The sequence below is a fragment of the Oxyura jamaicensis genome, chromosome 12, assembly GCF_011077185.1.
Source record: "Oxyura jamaicensis isolate SHBP4307 breed ruddy duck chromosome 12, BPBGC_Ojam_1.0, whole genome shotgun sequence".
NCBI lineage: Eukaryota > Metazoa > Chordata > Aves > Anseriformes > Anatidae > Oxyura > Oxyura jamaicensis.
In genome coordinates this window covers 10,652,509-10,675,117 of record NC_048904.1, presented here as the reverse complement: position 1 = coordinate 10,675,117, position 22,609 = coordinate 10,652,509, and the positions used below count along the sequence as shown (strand labels likewise).

The 22,609-nt window shown below is 44.9% G+C and overlaps 1 protein-coding gene across 4 annotated transcripts in view; it reads right to left on the bottom strand.

The window, feature by feature from the left end:
• The window catches only part of CHCHD6 (coiled-coil-helix-coiled-coil-helix domain containing 6), a 124,092-nt gene that overhangs the window by 85,654 nt on the left and 15,829 nt on the right, over positions 1-22,609 (bottom strand). For all 4 annotated transcript variants that reach the window (XM_035337667.1, XM_035337669.1, XM_035337670.1 and 1 more), the window contains exons 5-6: positions 5,145-5,165; positions 117-200 (exon numbers count right to left, since the gene is read on the bottom strand). In XM_035337667.1, coding sequence (XP_035193558.1) covers positions 117-200; positions 5,145-5,165 — 105 coding nt within the window. The remainder of the gene's footprint in view (positions 1-116; positions 201-5,144; positions 5,166-22,609) is intronic.

Sequence of the window (22,609 nt, the reverse complement as noted above, 5' to 3'; positions counted from 1 at the left end):
ATAAAGGCTGCTAACAGTTCCAGATTTCAGCACAATGCTTCTTGTTTCTCTGCTCAGATCCACAACTGATCCCATTAATATTCAGAGGCCACAAATGAAAGACAAGGAAGCCTTACCTTCCTCTCAATGCGGGCCAACTGCTCCTTGTAGAAGGCTTCTTGCCTCTTCAGCTCTGCCTCCCTGTCTTGCAGCTCCATGGCCTGGGAAGAAGAACAAAGGAGCATCTGTAGAAGCAGCAATTAAAGAGCGCGAGGGCAAGGAAAGCACATGGGACACAGGCTGGAAGGAACACAGAAAATCCACATTGCTCAGGACAGGTGTATGGGATCCCTGCCAGGGGAGCTTCAAACCTCCAGCATTCTGGGTCATTTTGGACTATCCCCACAAGTCTGAAACACTCTAAATAGTATCATCCTCAAGCTCATTGCTTTGTTTTTATTTCTCCTTTTTAACTGAAAACCGGTAATTATGGAAGGTTTAGATGTCTGGCCTTTCCCACCATCTTTTTCAGAAGTCCACCTTATCAAAGTGTGTTACGTGATCGTGATGTTTATTGCTCCACTTCAACGTTCCTCACACTGCCTTAAAAATAAACCTCAAATCCTCCACTTCATCAACACTTGCTCCTTGGAGTGTCAGAAAACTCCTAGAGATAAAACGCGCCCCTACGATCACAAGGGAGACACCAAATTCAAGTCCACAGCAGCATTTCTGTAAGCAACACATCCTCGCAGCCCATGCATGTGCTTTTACACACGTGTGCAAAACTGCTGCGACCATTAAGTATTCTCTTCATGTGCTCCCTGCACAAACACCAGGGCTCCTCTGGCTGGGTGATGCAGATTTGGAGGGGAGGTGGGGGTCGGAATTTCTCTTCGTTCTTCCGAGGTTTAAGTGTGGCAGTTCCACAACAGCAGATTTGGTATGCTTGAAGCCTAACCTGGCCATCATCTAAGACAATGCTCAGTTAAAAGAAAGCAAACAAAAACCAAGTTGTGTTTCCAGCAATGGCTTTTGCCTTTCAACTCTTTGAGACTGGCAGCACTTTGCTGCATTCCCACACCCCTAAACTGAACAAGCATTAGGAAAACAGGGCATTGATGGAACTGAACCATGCTTTTTATTTTTAGGTTTAAAAAGCTACAACAGCAAGAAGAACAGCACCTGTGTTTCTCCTTCCACCCCACCCCAAGATCTCTGGGGCCTCATAAGTTACCACAGACAGAAGACCTTTCAAGCTGACTAATAATGCTGGTTTCCACGTGAACATACACCTTGCTAACCCATAGCATCCCAGCAGCTCTGCTCCTAACTTTAAACGATGGCACAATCACAGAAAACGCTGGTCCGATGCGATAAAGCAGCTGGGACAGGAACATCCCCGTGCCACCGTTAATTCAAAAAATGACATCGGAAAGCAAGCTGCCGTGTGTTTCCTCCTTTCTGCTCCCCTGCTGACGGAACTGCAGCTGTACAACAGGGCTAAGAAGAGACGTTAAGCTAGACAGTGAGGGATGGCTGATGAGTAAATGAGTAAAGTACGAGCACATGAAATAGGTGTTGGGGGGGCAGTTTGTTCTTAAAGGAAAAAAATCATTTTGGTTCTCACGTTTGTCATCCCAGCCAACAGGGCCAGGGTAAGGCACAGTCACTGCAGGCTCACATATAAACCCCCTTGCTCTCAGAGATGCTTGATTCATGGCAAAATCCTAGCTTTGGTTTAACCAGAGCTGTTCTGTATTCTCCAGCTTGCAAAGCAGCTGCAACAGCAGGCAGGAGGAGGCCAGGGCAGAGACGAGCTCCAAAGACACAGCACAGCAACAACGGGGGCACTGATAGTAGGCACTTTGTAAGTGCCCAAATTATTCCCATTTTTCTCCTAAGAGAAACAGAGCTGTTCTTCTGAACCAAGATCCATCCATCCTCTGTACAGGACTAAGCAATTTCAACTGAAATGAAACAGACGCAAGAAGGCAGAGTGGTCTGGTGGATAACCAAAGGACCCTGATTCTCCGGCTGCTTTTCTGCATAACACCCATAAAATCAGATTGCTAAACAAGTGCCTTGCATCTCCTTAAGGAGCAAATAACTATAGAAAAGAAAGAAGGGTAACATAGTTCTGTTCCTTCTGCACAACTCAGGCAGAAGGTGCTTTCAGTGTGAAGTGTAATACGGGATGAAAACAGTCAAGGGATCAACTCCTAAAAACACTAGAGTCTCTTTAGTCTAAACAAATGGATTACGCAGCACTGCTGATCTCCTGGGGCAGCAGACTTTTCTGGGAGCGTGAAAATGGTACGCGTAACAATGCTGGTGTGCGAGAGCTCGGTACAGCTACCGCTCTGCTTCCTAGCTAACCTCTCCCACGTTATCACCATTAAATTGCATGATGAACCAGAGGGAGCAGAGAAGACTTACTTGCAACTCAAACGTATTTTAGATGTTTTCAGAGCTGCTACTGTTTCAGGCTGTTCAAGTACACTGAGAAACATGCTATTTAGTGAAATATCTGCTTGAAAGTTGCTGTCTGTTTCCCTCTCCCCCCAGCTGTTATTACTAGAAACTTTAGTACCCTTTGCGATGTTTGAAGTATGAATGGTACAGTCAGAGCATGTGTCATTTGAAATATTCACTGTTCCAAACTGGGTTAGGCAACAAGGGACGTTTTGTCTGAATACAGGATATTTATTAAGAGTTCCTCTAGTCCTGCCTCTTATTCCCTACCTGAAGTCAGAAGCCTGTGATGTCCCAGGCAGAACTGGCTGCTATGGAGATGATAATAATTTCACAGGGGATTGAGATTGCAGGTGGCAAACAAAGCATCAAATGCACTTTTCGCATCAAGGCCTTCAGAACTAGAGGACGGAAGGAAGAGGGAAGACGTGCGTGATAACACGCTGGTTTGAAAACCATACATCGGAAAGCAGCATTTCTCAGCCCCACTGCAGAAGCTACATCTGAGCGTGAACATGCAGCAGATGACCGAAGTCTGGAGGTGGCATCTAGGAAACTGCACTGCAGAATGCAGCAGTGTCGTGTCAGGGAGTGAGAAGACACAAAACAAAGAGGGAAGGGAGGCAGAGAGTAGTTAGTTGTAGAACACAGGAACGCACCCAAAATTTTGAAGAGTAGCTAGGGACAGCCAAGTATCAGAAGGTATAAAACAGGCAATTTCCCTCTGTACAAAACCGAGCGATAGGATATTTCTAGGGAATGCCCAAGAATTCTCAGTAACGGTGCCAGAAGTTAAAAGCACTACATTGGTAGAAAAGGACGGTGTAGGTTGGCTACAAGCACACTACTACAGTTTCCAGGGGATTTTTACACGTGGATACAGGGACTGGCTGGGGGCTCTTTCAAGTTCTTCCCAGTTTTTAATCTTCACACTTTTTTTTTCAGAGCCCAAATTTTTATCAGGTTATCTAGGTGCCGCTTTGAACCATGACAAAGAGCTGGGGCACACTCCTGCGCGACTCCCTGCCTCCTCCCCTCCCTTTATCAAGTAACCCACTTCGAACTCGCTGTGAAAGCACCTTTTTAGAGCCATGTGTTACATACTGGCTCAGCTAAAGAATTCAGGCACTGGCCTGCTAGATGACAAACAGGCCAAAAGAAATATTTTACAAGCCTCTTAACTGAGGTAATGAAATATCATTGGTTTGTTCTCTGTGAACAAAGCAAGACGCTCCTAGCCTCATCCTGAGCCGCAGCCAACATGCGACACAGCAGGCTGTGCACCTGGGTCTTCCAGAGCCGAGCTTCGCTCGAGCTACAGCCATTCACAGAGGAGCTTTGGTTCTCCCCTGTGAAATAACACCAGAATTTTATTAATTTTAATTGTAGGCCCTTCTCATCATTTTGTTAAACATGAAAACTAAGAAGGAAATCTGCTTTAAAAGGGTTTCTTGGCAGGGTCAGGTTACAGCAGGGAACGTGGCACTCAGGAATAACGCACAGCCCGCGGCTGATGGCTACCACCAGGACGTGCCTCTCTGCAGCACTGTTGGGATACGGGATGTGGGGGGACTACTGGGGAAAAAAACCTCAGTCTGCAAAGGGTGAGTCAAGCTAGAGGGAAGGGTCCATGCCTGCATCTATAAAGAACTTCCTCAAAAGCAAGTCACAGCTCTTGGCAAGATCAGTGCAACAATATTTATTGTCTTGGCAAAACACATCCACCAGTCCCAGATGAACTAGGGAGATGATGCCCAGAGAATCAGTCAGAGGCAATCCAAGGAAACAAGCTACAAGGATGAAGAAAGATCCTCAAGGCTCTTGCACATGCCTCGTTTCTACCTCGTCCTGTCTTTGCTGAAGAGTCACCAGCTTCTTCCACCTCTGCAGCAGCACAGCACGGACGTTTGGGCCGGGCACCTCCGCTTGCCACCTTCCCAACTGCAAATTCTTATCTTATAGCTCATGTTTCCCCAGGGCTCCTCCTCCCGTCCTGGTAGCAGCTCGGGTGGTGGGGAAGAAAACCAAACACTATCAAAGGCTCCAAGGACAGAGTAAGGAATCGGCTGAAGAACAGAACTACCTCCAACATCAGCTAGTTGGCACGTTCCTGACCGAGCCTACGGGAAGGGCAGGGCCCGAGACAGCCGGGGCAGCCTGCACACACCGTGCCTGAGACCCAACAGCCCAGCTTGCCAGGGAGCTGGTGCTGGACGAGCAGCCTTGGGGAACATCAACCCAATTTCCACCTGCGGCAGCAGCAACATCACCATTAACAGGGAGCTGTCAGCGGCCGCCATCCCAGCCCCGCGGGGCCCACGGCATCGCTTGCTTTTTGTCCTCTCTCGCAGGCAGGTGACTTTGTTTTGTTTTTAGACCCCAGATGCAGACTCGCAGCCTCAAAAAGCAGGACTGGTGTAACCTTAATTTCCTCCTGTTTCTGCTGCTCTCTTAGCCAACTACACACATCACCAGATCAAGTTTGGTTTCAGCAGCTGTAAGCTACACAAAAGGAACCAGTGAAAACCTTTATGGAGGAAATAATATGCAATTTTCTAGCTGAACACCTTTTAAAATGTAATGACAGAAAATAAAATCCTGCATCTGTGCTCAGCAATAACAATCTGTATGCGCACGGTAACAACATGACACTTGGAATAAGCAAGATCCAGACAAAAAAGAGAGCTTACCCAGGCGTCCAAATCCGCAGGCTTGGAATAAAGAGAGCGCAAGAGAGAAAAGAAGGAAAAGAGAAGAAAAAGAGAAATCAGTGATTTATGGAGGCCGCCTGCTGCTGCACAATACAGCTTTTAGTATGACAAGTCTAGAAAAGTTCCTTAAAAATGACAAGCATCTTAAACAGTGCAGTGCTGTCCCCTGTTGGGAACTGTGCTATTAAAGCAAAAACAAAAGCACACGTTCCCCCAAATAAAAACAAAGCAAAAGCCCCAAAGACTGTCACAAGATCCCCCTTTAAAGCAGGAGCTAAGCACAGCCAGCTGTGAGGCAGCCGTTCCAGGGAGCCAGGCACGGCACCGCACGCCGGTAGGGATGCTGATGATGCGGCATACACCAGGGAACGGGGCAATGCTGGGCGTACTTGGAAGGAGGCGGCCAACAACTGCACCATTTGCAAATTCCCTGCAAGAACAAGCGTCTTTTTGCAAGGCTAGCTCGCCCAAATAGCCAGGGATCTTTCCTGGACAATTGCAAGGAGTGCCTCCGAACAGCAAGTCAGGTCACTGGTGGGATTTCCAACCAGATCCCCCTCCACAGGCAACCAAATACTTTGCGCACAGCCCAAACCCCTTTGCTAAATCCAAGCTGCCTTCCACCACTCCTTCGTCTGTAGGCAAGCCAAATTAAGTAGAAAGACAAGCAGATCGAGCAAGCTGCAGTACCGCCTCTTATTTACTTATTACTTCTTGTTCCTCTCCCAGTAACCCAGCAGCAGCAAGGCAAGTACAGGATGATAAACGTTTCGTGCCCATAAACACCTCCTCCTGAAGCCAAGGCATTTACGAGGCAGGCACAGCTCTCGTCTGCTGTCAAGGGCTGCGAGCCTTCCCTGCCTCTCAGGGCCCCACTCAATCAGCAGCACACTCGCTAAGCAGGAACTCCAGCACCGCCGACCTGCTTTATTACGAGTATTTATTTGATGGGGGCTGACAAGGCAGGAGGAGCCTTCCTCTCGGTCATAGTTCAGTGCCAGAGGGAGCAGACGGTGGAGCACAATATGTTTCTGGGATCTGCCGCCACTTCCACGGCACAGAGCGACTGCTGCAGGTAGCTGAGGGGTGAGGTGACGCCTGCCGCGTGCCTCGGCCATCCTCATCCTCTGCAACAGCTGAGAGGGGTGGATCCGAACACCGAAAGTTCAGCTGGGGAAGCCAATCCCCCCTCCCACAGGCAGGTTTGATATACTGGCACCAGGTCGTTGGCCGAGCAAGCCAGCACACCACACCACAGGTGTTCACCCGTAATCACTGACCCATCTTGACAAAAGCCTGATTTGAATAACATTTTTCTTCCCACTGATTTTTACAGTCGGACAGATGCGCTTAGTTGTTTTTACATTTTAGCAGTTGTGAGGCTGTCCATCCTCAGCAGATGGGCAGGAAGAGCAGCGGGCTCTTTATGATGCACATTATTATTTCAGCAGGCGGGTCATCCACACTGCTAGCTCCCTACTAGATTTACAAGTTATTCCTGGGACACCTAAGCCATCGAACCTGGTGGACAAGTGCTTATATGACAAAATAATCACGGGGCACTGACTCAGTGGCACCAGGCAGTTGCTGAGCAGAGGGCAGGGAGAGGGAACCCATCCCCAGGAGGTGGGCCCTCTTCTATCCCGATGAACTACAATGCACCACAGGAGAGTTACACCTGCCAACCACAGGGCATCTACTCTGCAGGTACTGCCAAAGGCAGTCATTTTGTCACTCTTGGTGAGGGAGAAGAAATATTACCCCAAGTATAGATGGACATTTATCACAGACATACTCCACTGAAAGGCAACAGATGCAATAGGGTATAAACCGTTCAAGGAAAAAAGTACTTTTGGAGTGAAGCACACATTAATAAAATATAAAATAAAATAAAATCTCAGGAGGGCTACTGGTTAAAGTTTTGTTACCTATTTAAATCTGTGCTAAGATCTTCTAGTAGACCCAGATTTACCATCACTGATAAATAAAGACACATCATGTCCACAAATGTTTTCAAAGCTCAAGTTAACTGTTCAAGAAATTAGTAACGCCTGGGTTCCTTGCTTCCTAACCATGCACAAGTCACTTCCAGCTCCCAGCTCGAGGCTTGCTAGTTTTACGATGCCCTCCCGTGGACAGAAGCCATCTTTTAGCAGCCTTGGTCAACACCGCTGCACTCTTCGGCTAAAACTAGGGTTAATTTCTCTTCCAGATGACTCTCTGGATAGCAATCACCGGAAGCTGAATAAATATTGAACTTAATCATTTGAGGGCAAAATCAAACCAAGATATTCCCTTTGATGGTACCAGAAGTAAAAGGCTGTTACTGAAATGGGACCCAAGGTCAAACTGGCAACCCCTCTCCTCGGTATTTATACGGAGGACAAGGCGCAGCCTGCTTGGAGAAGACTCCGGTCGGATAGGGGAACTACGTTAGTAACGCATCCTTGCTTCTGAAAACTTCACATCTGAGCACAGATTCTGCAAGCAGGGAATGTTTTCCGACACACGTATCAACAGTCTGACTTCCAGTGAAACCACGAACGCCGCGCCAAAACGACCTCACGCGTACGGACAATGACCAGAGCTTTCTTTTCCCAGACCCATTCACCACATCACAGGCGCACGACTGCCGTAACAGCCACACCGCTCACGTCTGCCATGGTCTGGAGAGACGTAAAAAAGGTGGTTAGCAATCAAAATACAATTCTGCAATCAGCGGCATGGGCGGAAGGGATCAGCATGGTGCTGAAGTGGCCTGAGGGAGGGCAGCACCTCTGTAACCTGACGGGAACCAGTTTCACCCCAGAAGTCCATTCCCTCGCCACGGCCGCTAACACTGTCGTATAATTAAGCTCACTACGGCGTGACCAATGACTTGAGAATCAGACTGCCGGCTTAGTAGACATCGCCTACTGAAGAACTCAATTCAGAATATTTTTAGGGGCACTGCCAACTTTGGGAGTGGAAGATAGAGTGGGAGATGCGAGAAGTGAGAGGCAGCAGGTGCCCAAAACCTAAGACAGCTGCTGGCAACAACTCTTTGCACTCGTGTCGGTATCTGAAGAGCTCTGCAGCACATTCTAACATCTTGATGACCAGACTTCATCACTGAATGAGCAAAGAGTCATTTCTCCATAAGGCAATAATCCAGCTCTAAGCTTTTCCATGATGGCAGGAATTAAAGAATTTAAAGAATCTATCTAGACATTCAGTACCCACTCCAGACCCTTAAACACCTCCAGTTTAGCGGAAAATTGAAGCAGTATCACTATTAAATGTAATGAAAGTCAGAGATGTAACCAACTGACACAGGAAAGGAAGCGGGAAGAGACAAAACTGAACAGCAATCAATTTTGAGCAAAGGCTGAGATGAAATTGCTCCACTAATGTACACAGAGCATACACAATCCTATAAATATGGAGGTAGGAAGTATCAGAAAAACCCTCTGCCCTTTTATGATTCAGGGACAACTGCACTTCTAATACTTACGGCGCTGCTGCAAATAGGTTTGCGTTGCTGACAGTTGATAGTTTTCATTTGAAACAAAATAAAGAGAAACCCATTTTTATAAATTCTAAAGTAAACCATCTGCTTTCGTTGCTTGCTTTAATCCTGCAGCCCATTCCCACATTCTCCTTTTCCCATCGCCACTTCTCCACATGCATACATACATACCGAGTTTTCATCTCGTAGGCTGCCAACAGACGAGGCATTCGATGTCTATAGGAATCTTGCAGAGTGTTGGCTCTCCAGAGATGTACACTCAAGATGCTCAAAGCTGGTAGCAGGTGAGTCAACAACTCCCTCTGAATTTTTACCTCCTTGCTGAAATCCCGGCTCTGCCTATTAAACATAAGACTCCTAGTCCCTGACCAATTTAACCCAAAAAACACCCGCTCAAGGGAGGGCATCAGGAAATTCTCCGTTAATTACGACTTTCTATCCCAGGACATATTTCAGACCCTGCTGAGTCAATGAGGTATTTTCTCAAAAAGCTAGAATCAAAGGCCACTCAACTCTTCCTGGATTATTTCTAGCTCGTATTCATTAATACCGACTCCCGTTATGCCAGCCTAAGGGTGGCATATGGCTTTCTAGGGATAGTGAAGACAGGGGGAAAATAACAGTTAGGCATGCTTGCATCCCAATCTCATTTCTGTGCATGCATTTGGGGATATAGCTTTCTCTTGCCAGGTTCTTAAATACTAAATATACCAGCTCCCAAGTCAAACAGTCAAACGTTACTTCAAACACAACCACTATTTTGCACGAAATCAAGATGACATGAATAATCAACCCACGTGCCTCCAAGCAGCAAAAACAATGAGCCATGTGAGCTGAGGAGGAATTCCCAGTCCGCACATGCTCCCAGACACTAATGCAATTTTCACCTGCGTCTGAACAAAACATATTTATAGGCACCAGCCACTGGATACAGGTTTAATATCGTACAGTGAATCCAGAGTTCCTTCTACAAGATTAGAAAACTAATTTCTTTTTATTCAAAAAAAGATTATCTCAAATACTACACAGTTTAAGAGAAATTCAGTTGACTTTGAATCTACTTTTTAATACAGGCAAAGACTGTCTTAATTACATGCTTGAGCAAGAAAATTCCTGAAAACCTTCAGTCATGATCACACATCCCCTGTCTGTCCCTACGAATCCTTCTGCGGGTGAAGACTCAGGACTTTCAAACACCACAGAACACGTCTTTACCCACTTCGACAGTCTTGTGAATTGTCCTGTTCTCTCTGCTCCTTCACCCTAGACATACACAAAGCACACTTTATGCAGCATTACAGAGTCAATGTCTTTCTGGGGGTAAAATCCGACCTCCCAGTTTGCCAGGACATTTGCATGAAAGAGTAATGACGATTTAGAATAAATCAAGTGGATCCCAAAGCCTTACTGAAAGGACCACAGAAAGCAGGGATTTCAGAGCAGTCTCCCTCATTCCCATGATTGCTGGAGAGAGACGAGCAGGCAGCACTACATTTCCCTACAACCAGTTCTGAAAATATCTCTGTCTTGGCCTGCAGCATTCCCCGCATCCTATGCCATGGTCAGTGTTATGAAAAGGCTGCCAATTAGATTGTGGTTTTGAGCTACAGACAAAATGTCCACCAGAGACTCCGATTGTTGCTTCAAAAGCACTTGCATCCCACCGTGTGTTTTAGGAAGCGAACGTGCTGGTTCTCAGCTACATATTCTCCTGGCTCCCCACAAGGCTGAAATCAGAGAAGACGCTGCAAGGTTGCATGTTTTAATGACATCCAAGTAAATCATAATGAAATTATTTGCAAAAAGAAGAGTATAGATTCAGCGACAACAAGAATTTCAGGATATTGTAAAACTGAATTCTTTATTTTTCTATTGCAACCTCCGGGGCACGATTGTATCAAGAGCAACTTGCAAATCTGTGTCACTGCCAGCAAAATTTTGATTTCCATTTGATAGGACAATTTGCAAACAGCAGTTTTCCACATTGTGCAAGTGCTTAACATTTGTAAGAACTACAAGGATTCAATGCTGATTCAATGCCCATTTACCGGGCAATGCAACACACTCTTGCTCTAGGCAGGTGGCTTGGAAAAATCAGGGGGGAGACCATTCTCTCTCTACAAAGGAGCAGTAACTGTTAGTCTCTCAGCAAGGATCACAAGCCAGGTGTTGTTGCTATCGCAAGGAAGAGAGTATAGACCGGGTGCAGCAGGAAGAGTTAAGCAGTTCGAAGAATTTTATTTAGAAAAAAAAATGTTTTTTTTTTCCGGTGGAGCTCCTGAAGCATGAACATGATGCCACATGCTAAGGAACCAAAGTATTTACTCCTAGACCTTTTGATCAAAAGCAAGAAGCTTGAAATGTAGCTTTAAAATACTGAGTGCTCTAACTGTACCAGTCGGATGACCTGACAGAGCCAAGATTCATGCTTCACGAGTTTGCAAATTGAAAGAGTCAATCCAGCTCAGAGTATCGCAGAACCCTAAAGACAGACTGCTGGATTTATTGTACTAGATACTATTTACAAACATATCTCCACACTGTTTGCTCTCTAATTACAGCTGGAGCACACACAATCATTTATTTTGTGAGCTCCTTTTGTACACTACACCTCCAAAGTCAATGAAAGTAATTTTAAGAACCCGTTGATTGATTTATTGATCAAATAAGTTGACCGGTGCAGTAGACTAGAAATAACCAGACTGCTAAGTGATTTGACAAATATTGCTGGAGACTTGTCACTGAAGGCGCCGAAAGGAAAGAAAAAAGAAACCTACCTTTCAAGGTAGGTTCGGTTTTTTTTTAGACTCTCTGCTAAGAGCTGGCCCTACAATTTTGTTCTGTATGCAGGCCGCTTGGTCAAGCGCAGTCCCCAGCCAGGTGTTTGGGGTAACTCTGCCCAATCCAACACTAAATTCAGCACAAGTTGAGCTCCTACTGTCAAAGAACAATGAGGGTGGACAGAGGGGTAGAGTTTGAGAGAAGAAAGGGAGACTTGTACCCAACCAAGGCCATGGGACAGGAGAAACACAGGCAGTGATCATGTCCCACAGTGCTCTGGACAGATTTTTGGGAATTCTGTGGTGGGACTTCACTGCGGCTTTCAACGAGCTCCAACAGCAAGGAGCCGATTTACTGAAAACCATCTATCTCATCAATCAAGTGCTCACTGTGACGGCCTATTTTTTCCTATTGATATAATTGTGATTTAATGAGGTTTTCAATGAAACATGATGGCAACTTTTCATCAAAGCTGAGCACAACGTGTACTCATTTACACTGTCCACTCAGTCGTAAGAAGAGCTGTCACCCAGCTGAAGGAGTGGTTTCCTAACAGGTAGAGGAAAGGTACGCAAACAAAGCAGGAAGCAAAGGAAAAAACTTGCATTGCTACTATTGCTTGTACAACAGTTTAGATAATCTTTTTGCGTTGTTTCACTGAGGAGTTTAAATTTAACCCCAGATCAACAAAGGAATTAAATGTCCGAGGCTAACACTATCTTTTTCCACTAGCATAAAGCTAAAGCAGGAAAAAACATCCAGGTGCAGACAAAATAAATTAGCAAGACCACAGTCACTATCTGTCACAACCTCTCAGCATTTTTGAAAGTGAATGCCACACTTATCAAAACAACCTTTAAAAACAAAAACCTTTAAAAGCGATTTATCTCATAATATTCTCTTTCGTGCCGTGTAACACATATATTACACATATATAAAATTAGAAGAAAAACCCATTCAAAGAGCCAATGCTCCAATGCTCCATTTTCCATTTAATGTTGGCTATGCACCTACAGAGACCTTAAAACCTTTTAAAGGATCAAGCTTTCCCTCTCATTAGTACCACCGTCACGTTGTTCTGAGCTGTGGTCATATAACCTTTTGCACCTTTTCACTCTATTGAATCAATCTCCCCTGGCAACTTCTGGTGTGGCACTCTGCTCCCCCTGCCTCTGGCTCTTCTTCCCTCGCTAATTCTGTGTTCAGAACTGTGAAGCACAAAATTAGACGTTTCAAATTAAGCAAGGAGAGAGAATGAGAGAACCTTATTAAATCAACATTAGCATCAGAGTTGTCTTTAAAAGAGAAACTCAATTGCAAAATATTACTTGTCTCTGTAAAGCTCTTTGCATTGACAGAAATGAGAGACAGGCAGCAGCCGAAGTCGTCTTCCTCTGCCCCCAGCCTCCTCTTGATGCTGGTCACAGTACTTGAGCAGTGAGAGCAGGATCCTTTTCAGACCACAGCCCCAGAGGAAGCAGAGCTTACCTTGAACTCACAAGCTCTGGCACTGACAAGTAAAAAGGACAAGGTCTATTAACATCGTGTTGGAAAAAGGAAAAAAATAATGATAAAAACCACCCGCACAGACAAAAAATACTAACACACACAAGCAGGCTCCCTTCTCCTGCCAAGCCTTCCCCAACACTGGCTGTTCCCTAAGTCACAATACAAGTTGCTCACTTCTTTATTTTGTACCACAAAAAGAGCCAGTTCAAGTTCTAGTTCCCATGTGCAGCCCCTAACAAGCGGAATTCCCAGTGACAGTCAGTGCATTTTGTTCCAAAACGTCTGTACGTCCTGATGGGAACCTGCAGCTCCCGGCCACGTACGCCTCAACTCCTTTTCAATGTAAAGCACCGGAGCATCACAGCACTCCCCCTTTGCCAGATAATTAAACGTGTTTTTAAAGTCAGAGATCACCCGTGAGCCTGCACTGTCTTTAAACAGGATGTTCCCTTGGCACTTTTGAGGAAGAGCTGGTATTTGCACCTTGTGTCAGTAGAATGAGTGAACACACCTTACACGTTTGTGACACAGGCGGCGTGCTTGTCCGTCAGGCTGACACCTACAGCAGCGCGCAGTTCACCCTGCAGGGAGAGCTGGCAACGCGTGCTGTTAAGGAGAACTACAGAAGCAAATCTGACTAAAATAAGTTTTAAAAAAGTCTATTTCAAAACTATTTTAATGCTTATTTCAGTGTTTAGAGTACCCACTTAGCTAGGAAATGTTATCCTAAGGGCAAGTGGTGTGAAACCGAAGCTCAGTTCCTAAGGACAGCACAAAGTTCTCAAAGCGTTTCTGGGTAAAACAGACACTGCCCCAAGAGAAATAAAGGCTGAAGCGTTTGATTGCTCCACTCCTATCACACAGTGGAAACTTTTGTATTAGCCAGGCACGACTGAAAACTTAGCATTTTGCAGACAGACTTTGTAAGTGCGTTCTCCTTACAAATAAAACAACGTTTTGAGGAGCCAGGGCTGTTGGCAGTTCTGGTATCTCTGCAGAGCTGTACTAAAAGCAACTACTTCTTCATCTGACAGTCATGCTTAGGGGCCCTAAATTAAGCGCTAGACAAAGTAGCTCCTACACCAGAGAATCAAGATAAAGTACACCAAGGAAACAGGAAGAATGAGAAGGAGGATAAAAGTAACACCCACGAGAACCAGTGACAAAAACTAACTTGGTTGTTAAACAGCCGTCTACCCAACATCCTTGTTTTGTAAAATGAAATGCTTCGTTTTCACCCGAAAGGGCAATGGTAGCAACACAAGACTGCTCGGAGCTTTCCGAAATGAAAGGGCCCAATGAAAACGAGCAGTTTAACATTGAATTAGGGAGCTGAAAAGTGGGGAAAACAGAGAAGTCAGAACGATGCGCTGAACCTGCAGTCCTAGGGCTGCCCTCGATGCCTTTTCAGGCTGGTAAGAAGTCTTTACCACAATCAACTAAGTGTCTGCTACATGTGTTTCCTTCAGGAAAGGGCAACACTAAGCAAACACTGAAAACATTTTTGTTTTTTAACCTATTCCCTGCTGCAGCTATTTTTCTTCTACACTTAGCAGCCTGAACACAGAACAAGAAGTGGCCTCCAGCAGCCTTCCAGCCCAATCCCTTGCTTCCGTAGGGGCAATCACTCAGTGCCTTTCATTCAGCAGGACACTAACTGCAATGAGGGATGTCTAAACTGAACTATAACGATAGCGGTTTATGGAGCTAAGCACTGAACAATGATCAAAATTAACAAACTAATGATCTTCCTTAATGCAAATTGCATGGGTCTCCTGCACGGCCTCCTCTCTTATACACAGAACACTGAGATGTGAAAGTGAGGAGCACCACTTCAGCTTAAAAAAAAAGAAAACAGGTAAAAATGAGAGCATTCACCAAGTAATAGTCTCTTTTTCCAGCAACACCAAGTAATAGCCTGCCATTTACACACCCGCTTTCAGCTCTTTAGTCCACAGCCCCATTCTGAAAATGTTTCAGGAAACAGCCAACTTTTACCTGCCACGCAAAATGGACAACTAAAAGAAGAACAAATAGTAAAAGCTGAATTTCTGTGCAACTTCCACCATATAATTATGTTTCTTACACATCAAAGGTCAATTTGATAAGGCAGCAGATACCAACCCGAGAAGCAAACAATGAAACATGTAGACATTTGAAGATTTGAAGTCATTTATAACTGAAGGCTTGGAAAAGCTTTGAAAGAAATTCAAAGAAGTTTTAAAACCCTGCAAAGCACCAAGATCTAAACAAGCAAAATGTTCTAAGGGGGGGAGCAATTTGCTTTGTTTAAAACAAAAAAAACAAAAAGCAATCTGTTTACCTTTAAAGATCTCAGTGAATATCAACACATCACAACAACACTTCTCGAGGTAACTACTATTCCAAGGAAATTAAGGCACAAGCAATAATTTTCCTGCTTCGTGCAGAAAATATGAGACATGATCATGACTGATAACTGAGACCCAAACCATACAAGAAAAGTATTTTCATCAACCATGCATTTGTGCGGATTACTGAAAGGCAAACAGTCGCAGTGTAGCGATGCTCGCCTGTTAATATCCTTCCAAGTTGGCACAAACAGAAAATTACTTCGAAAGATTTAAGTATAATGGAACGAAAGGTTACTCGCATCTGAGATGAAGAGGAAGAGCTGGAGCAGCAAGAAAGCAATCCCTGTCTCACTCCTAAGTCTCTAAGGGACTCGGGAAGCAGCAGTGAGTGGTGGCAAGCCAGGCACCACGTCCAGGTGAGCAGCACTGCCTGCGGTGACTCAGTCTGGGTGCCAGCCCGCCACCCACTAACATCAGTACGGGAAATTTGCTGTAAGCACTGAGAGGATTCTGAGGAAAGGAAGAGAGACACAGAACAAGAGGCAAGACTGACAACACAACGCAAAGAGGCACGGCACCGCTCCTTTTCAGTACTAAATCCTGGCTGTAGCACTTAGCCCACTTTGGAGACCTCAGGAAAATGGAGCCGGCCCATCATTGTTCCATTTTTCAATCAGCAAATCAGGAATTAATATTCACGGGTTCCATGACTGACATAATTGCAATTTAAAAAGGGCAATTAATCATCAGCCACATTGGCAGCTGACTTGCCAGGCTGGGGATCCTTTCTCTCCACACCTGCCAACAAGCATACAGCAGGCAAACCCACCACATACACACGCAGAGCCAGCAAGTGCCATTCGCCCCCTTTCCCCACTTTTATTTCCCATCCGCAGGCTTCACAAGGTAAGATTTATTATGGCTTTTACCCAACAAGCACACATGATCCATCTGAATCATTTATGAACACTTCCCCCGGGTTATCCCCCCAGGTTGGCCAACCAGCCACGTGGCTAAGAAATGCTCTCCCCATGTTTTCTCACTCATGCCAGCCCAGAGAACTGAGGCAATGAGCTCCAACCCCTCGGTTACGTAGCCCTCCTTGCCTCCTCATTTTTCTTTTTATCTTTGCATGAACTAGTACTTTTAAAAGTGACATCTCATCTCATTCCTATTTGGAAAGTATATTACAGCTCTTCAGTATGAATGCAGCTCCAGAGAAACTACTAACGAAGGCTGATGGAAGCTTTAAGCCTGACACTTTTCACAAGATGAGTCCAAAAAGTCACTAAGGCAGTATTTACCTCCGTGCCTTTATTGGGAGGTTTTCCAGCATGCTTTAAACGAAACCAAAAGCCAAAGCACCTGTTCTGGGATTTGTTCTGCCACCTTTAAAACGTGAACAGCCACTGCCAGATGTGAAAGGCATTTCAACCAGTAGTATTTACAGGAGAGACATTTGGAAGTTAGGCAATGGTGTTTAGGTTCCTGGAAAGAAAGTTTTGAGAGACTACATTCCCAAAGGGTGGGTATATAACCTCCAGCAGAAAATACGATTCTTATTATAACATCCTTTCCTGAGAGGAAGAAAGCCAAACTGACCACTGCACGCCAGCCTCCTTTATCTGCAAAGTACATAAAGCACTGTGGTGATAAATAGCACAGCAAACAAGCATATCATTGATGGAAAGATTTAGAAATCAGCAAGCTGTGAAGTCTTCAAGTGACACACTTAAGACAATGTCCTTGGGCCAAAGAAAATATACGACATACATCTAGGCCAAAGAAATCTTGCTTTAACAGGTGCAACTGCTGCCAGCCAAGTGCAGCAGATACATGGCGACTGAGCACGTTTGTTGTAACACAAGCTGTAAAGTCCTCCGCTCCTCATTCCTGCCAGTCAGCAACCAGAAATTGACTTTCATCGTAACAATATGGGAAAAGATTTCAGTGCTATTGTATATGAAAGAGTAATTTCAGTCCTAAGAACCGTCAGGATGGAAACTGGAACACAATTACGTATTACACGCCTTGGTCAGTGCTCCAAACAAAGGTAGTTGGCAGAACGTCTCTGCCAGCAGATAACACCAATAAATGGCCTCATTTCCATCTATTAAAAGATAATAAACAGACCTTGCTTCCTCATACTCTTCTCGTTTCTATCAGGTCCTTCTCACGGTTTGCTACCTCTGTGACACATGCTCCAGGTTTTCTTCATTCACAAGGCTCAGTGCATCGTTGCAAGTTAAATGAGGTGTCTACAACCCACTTCTCTTAGCTTTGTGGAACTAGACAAGTGCAATTATAAGTCCCCTCCATCTTCTTCTTCATTCAGATTTTGCAAGGTTTTTAGAAATCTCAAAGAACATTTCGTTCCCAAGCAGACCGTTACCTGCCAGGGACACAGCTTCCACGCTGCCCACTTGCCCTTTGTTCAGACAGGACTGACCATGTCCTCTCTACCAACAAAATCACTCCTTAACAGGCAAGGGAGTGAGGTGTTAAGAAAAAGCAGGTATTTCACTCTATTATGTATCCTCTCCCAACTTCGGAGTAAACAACCTGTAGCTCAGTTGCATTTCCTCATTATAACAGACTGCATCAAAGGCTTCTGCTGGGCTCTTCTGCACTCAGAGAGGGTGTTTACAGAAAACAGAGCTGGAAGTAAAACTTGAAGGCTAAAAGAAAAAAGAAAACATGAAATACAAAGAAACTCTCTCAACCACAGCCAGGGCTCCTGGGCTGCTGCCCAAGATCATGGTCACCTCATTTCTTAAATTTCTTCAGAAGAAAAACAAATACTTGTGCTTCCAAATTTTCTGAACACCTTTAAGAGTAATACCTCCAATCAGCACTTGCTCACATCTTCATCTTCAAGCCTGTATTACCGAGTTTTGATAAGCTTATTCCTTCCCAATGTCTCTCTCCACATCAGTAAGAGCCACTAATAGAAGACAGAGACCAAAATCCTCCTCTTCTCTATTGCCTACATTTAGCAATCAGCGGCTGCCTGAGTATTGTGAGAAACCCAAAGCACTGCCACGTTATTACACACTTATCTCTGCAAAACCACCCTGCACAAGTGACAACTTCCAGGCAGGGGGGAGGGGGAATTGTGCGGCTTTGTGATAATTAAAGCATAGACGAGTGTCACTGCTGTAGATAATTATGCATTAGCAGCGAAATTACTTAATGGAATAAAATAAACTAAGCCAAATGTTTTGTTTTAAAGGGAATTCAGGGTCTGCAAAAGGTGCCCAACTGACAGCCCGGGAGAGCGAGAATGACAGCCCTGTGTCATTCACAGCACTGATACACCACCCAGCTGGCTGCCACCGTCCATGGAGGAGAGCTGGACATTTCAGCCTGCCCAGTCACTCAGTCTCTGATCTGTCTGGCGAGAGCCCGCCCAGGGACCAGCCAGTCACTAACTAGTGAGGGACAACTGTTCGGGGTCACTTCCCAAGTGAAGGCACCGGCTTGGATGGGTCAAATTAACTCAACCCACCGGTCTTCCATAGCCAATAGACTCCCGTCAACAACAAAAACATTGGGATAACTGGATACTTGACCCAAAACACAGCCATCTTCTCTCACCAAGTGCACGAGGCCTCCCCCAGCCTCTCCTCTCACCTTACCAAGGGCGCTCCCACACACGCTCCCACCGCCGCTCTCTGGAGATGGCTCTCCACAGCGTCCTCCTGCTTGTTAAAAAGGACTCTCAAGGTCAGTCAGAATTTATAAGGCAGCCATTTCATCTTTTGTGCTTCTCTGGCTACAGTCCTTCCTAAAAGCTGCTGAACGCTGGAGATTCTGCGGGGTCTGAAAGCCCTGCCAACACTGAGGCCAATTAGGAGTTTCAGAATGATGCATATTAAAGTTATTATAGGAGGCAGTTATGCAGCCAGAATAAATCTTAACTGAACCTTAAAGTGGTTTTTATAACTCTTGTTTCTCCTTCTTGAAAACAGATGAAAAGATACAAATCTCCTCCCTAAAAATCTGTAGGGATTCAAGCCAGCCACCAACTTCTTGCTCAAGAGAAGATTCTGCCCCCAGCGCAGTAATTCACTTTGTCCACGGCCAGCAAGATCAGCTTTATGTTTTAAACTCCGAACCACTCAAGTCCGTCAGAAACCTACAATATCAGCAAAGACCAACCTGAGATCCTGCTTTTACAACAGGACAGCACATACATGTTTAACTTCGGCTGAAGCTCCAGTATTTTCTTGCTATGGGTCTTCTTAGACAGTCTGCGTAGTCTGACTGCAGACAGCAAAGGGACACAGCTATTCTAGTCCATTTCTTTTCCTTTTATTTTTTTCCTTTCTTTACGGACCAGGTTTCACAGATAACATCAACACAGCAAATCTTGAAGAGGACCTGAGGAATGGAGGCAGACATGATGCCAAGCATGCGACATCATCAGGGCAGCATCTGCTGCTGTCCTCCCACCACTTCCAAACCCCAACTTGCTGTCGGCAGCAGTTACCTCCCCCTCCAGAAAGTATTAATGGCAACCAGCCACAGAGCTGGGGACCAGAGAGAAATCTGAGGTGGCTAAGGACATCCCACGTCACTTGTGAGGAAACCTGCGCTGTCCTGACAACAACCTCGCCCTTTTCCTCTGCAGCCTGAACACAAAGCAACTGTGTGAGCTGCCAGACCCCGTGCATTTCGGCATGACAGCGAGCCCCAGCAAGCATGGTGAGAAGACAGAAGCAGGTTCATTCAACACAGATCTCCGATTTGTAAATTATGCCAGCGTGCAGTGGCCTCGCAGTTCTAAACGATCTACTGCTACAGAAACCAATGGACTGCAAACACACAGGGTAAACTCATTCTGAAAAATATTACAGTAATTCCAGGAGAAGCTAGAGTCAGAATGAAAACAAATAAGTGAAAACTTTGAGACGTTTCATTGGTATGCAAGCAATTTGAGAGCTCAGCACTTCCCAGTCCACTCCTGGCAAAGTCTTCATGGGTGTCCCTTCACTGCCACCTTCTGGAAATACTCGGTGCTTCCAAACTGCTCAGCAGGAAAAAAACGTACGAGCTCAGCTTAGGGTAGCTGCACTGGCACGCAACCAAGATGTTTATTAAAAATCGCCAGTCACAAAACAGGAGAACTACATCTAGAATCCCATCCCAAGGAAGTGAGCAGCAGAACAGTCTGCAAGATCAATACACAGCGCAGCCAAGGCTGAGCCGTGGTTTTGACCCCAAATAATATACATAATTCAGCTCCCAGATTCTGCACAAGGCAGGGAATAGATCTTTTTTCCCAGATCCTAAAGTCAAAGGGATATTAACGAGGATCTGCTGCTCGGATTATTAGACTCCATTTGCACCAACACATCTTAAAGACTCACTTAAAACAGCCAACAAAGCCCTCTTCCTCAAAAAAATCAAATCAAATCCTGCTTCTCTGAAAGTGAAGTTTCCTAAGAATTCAGAGTCGATAATGAAATTTAAAAATGCAGGTCAAAAAAACCATCCTAATGCCATTTCTTTACATACACACAGGCATACATGATGCACCACTGTATTGATTTGCCAATAGATGACTGGAATTATCAAGCACGAAATTTCAGTCCAAGTCAGTGTGCGTTTTAACTCCTAAAATAGGCAAATGACTTGCTGAACTCTACAGCGAAGCCTAACCAAGCTCAACAGCAACATCTGCTGGGCAGCGAGCAGCAATATCAGATTAGTTTAATCATACGGAAGGGTTTGGTTTTGTTCTGAACAAAGATGTGAGTTTTCACTGCAGTTTCATAATGCCCAGTAAGACGTATTTCATGTGCAGAGAACAGATCTAACTGCTGAACGCATGCAAACAACAAAAAGGCACAACTTTGCACGACACTTTTCTGACTGTACGCATGCATCGACCATTACCTACCCCTGAGATATTTGACATCAAAACACTGAAATTAAGAGGGATTAAAATTTATGTTAGTACGACTGTTCTGGAGAAAATCTCTTCTGTCCAACTGCTTCAGTCCCATCTGAAGAACACCCAAGGTACCCCCCAAACTGCTTTCTTTCCCAAGGGAGCAGCCAGCACATGAAGGGCCTGAGGCAGCAAGGTATTTACCAACCACCTAGCCCCACCTCACAAAAGAGAATGGTAGCTAAGGCCATTAGAGCTCCTTTCCCTCCAGACACCTTAACACATTCCTTATTAACCTTAGAAAATAAGCCTGCTACAGCAGAATGACATTACTGGAGCATGAGAACAGCTAATGGTCCTCACTTAATTTGAGCACCAACTGACACTCTAGATTAATTACAGTGAAAACTCTCGTTTTTACCCCAGGTGCACAAAACTTGGCAAACTACTTCTAAGCTATTCTAAAGAAAAGAAAATGCAAGTTGCTGTTAACAGCTTCAAGACCGCACTTAGACCTTCTGCATCACCTGGCACAAGGCCGCAGTGACCTGAGAGCCTGCTAGTTAGCTACACAGGCAGAGTAAGAGGTGCTGATGTGCTTCATTTCTGTTACCAGTAAAGGAACCGGATCACGTTCTTATGGGACTACTGAGAACCACCTCTTACAGGTCACCGTGTAACAGGAAATCACAGGGAAGGAGGATTTTAACAGAACTCTATGATAACCTTCACTAGCACAGAAACTTCAAAAAATTACACTACAAAAACTGAGCCTTGAACTTTTTAAATAATAGAAAACTATAGGCTGGAATGACATTCATTATCTTTAAAAAAATCAGTTTGCTTTGTGGTTTAAGGCTCTCATGCCTTTTCAAGTTTTGTACCTGGAAAAAAAATATTTTGCCCTGAAAAAAAATCTGGGAAGAGGATTTAGGAAATATTAAAGTTCAATTGCAACTATATGGTTTTGTTGTTTAAAACAAAAAAGGGTTCCCAATTCCCCTTTCCCACATCTAGCTGTTGAAATAGAACAGCATATCATAGGAAAACAGAAAAATGAGTGATTGCTCAGGTCCTCAACAGGGAAGAAAACAGCTTTTATAAGGAACCATTTGTGTATTGGAAGCTCAGAAAATAGAGAGAGGAGTCGGTTTCAGTTTGACAGTGCCAAATTACTGCTATAGCAAGATGAACACCGAGAAATGAATCCATTCTGCTCGAAGGTTGGACAGAAGGGAAAAGGAGAGAAGAGATATGAGCCTGTGTGTTTAGGAAAAGAAAGGGGCTTGAAGTTATCTGCTAGAAAGTGAACAACATTTTCCACGGCAAAAGCATTAGACTGAAGATACAGCGAATAAACACGGCAAGCTCTCGTTCCTAACTACAAGAGCAGAGGTTATTTAACAAATGTATCCTT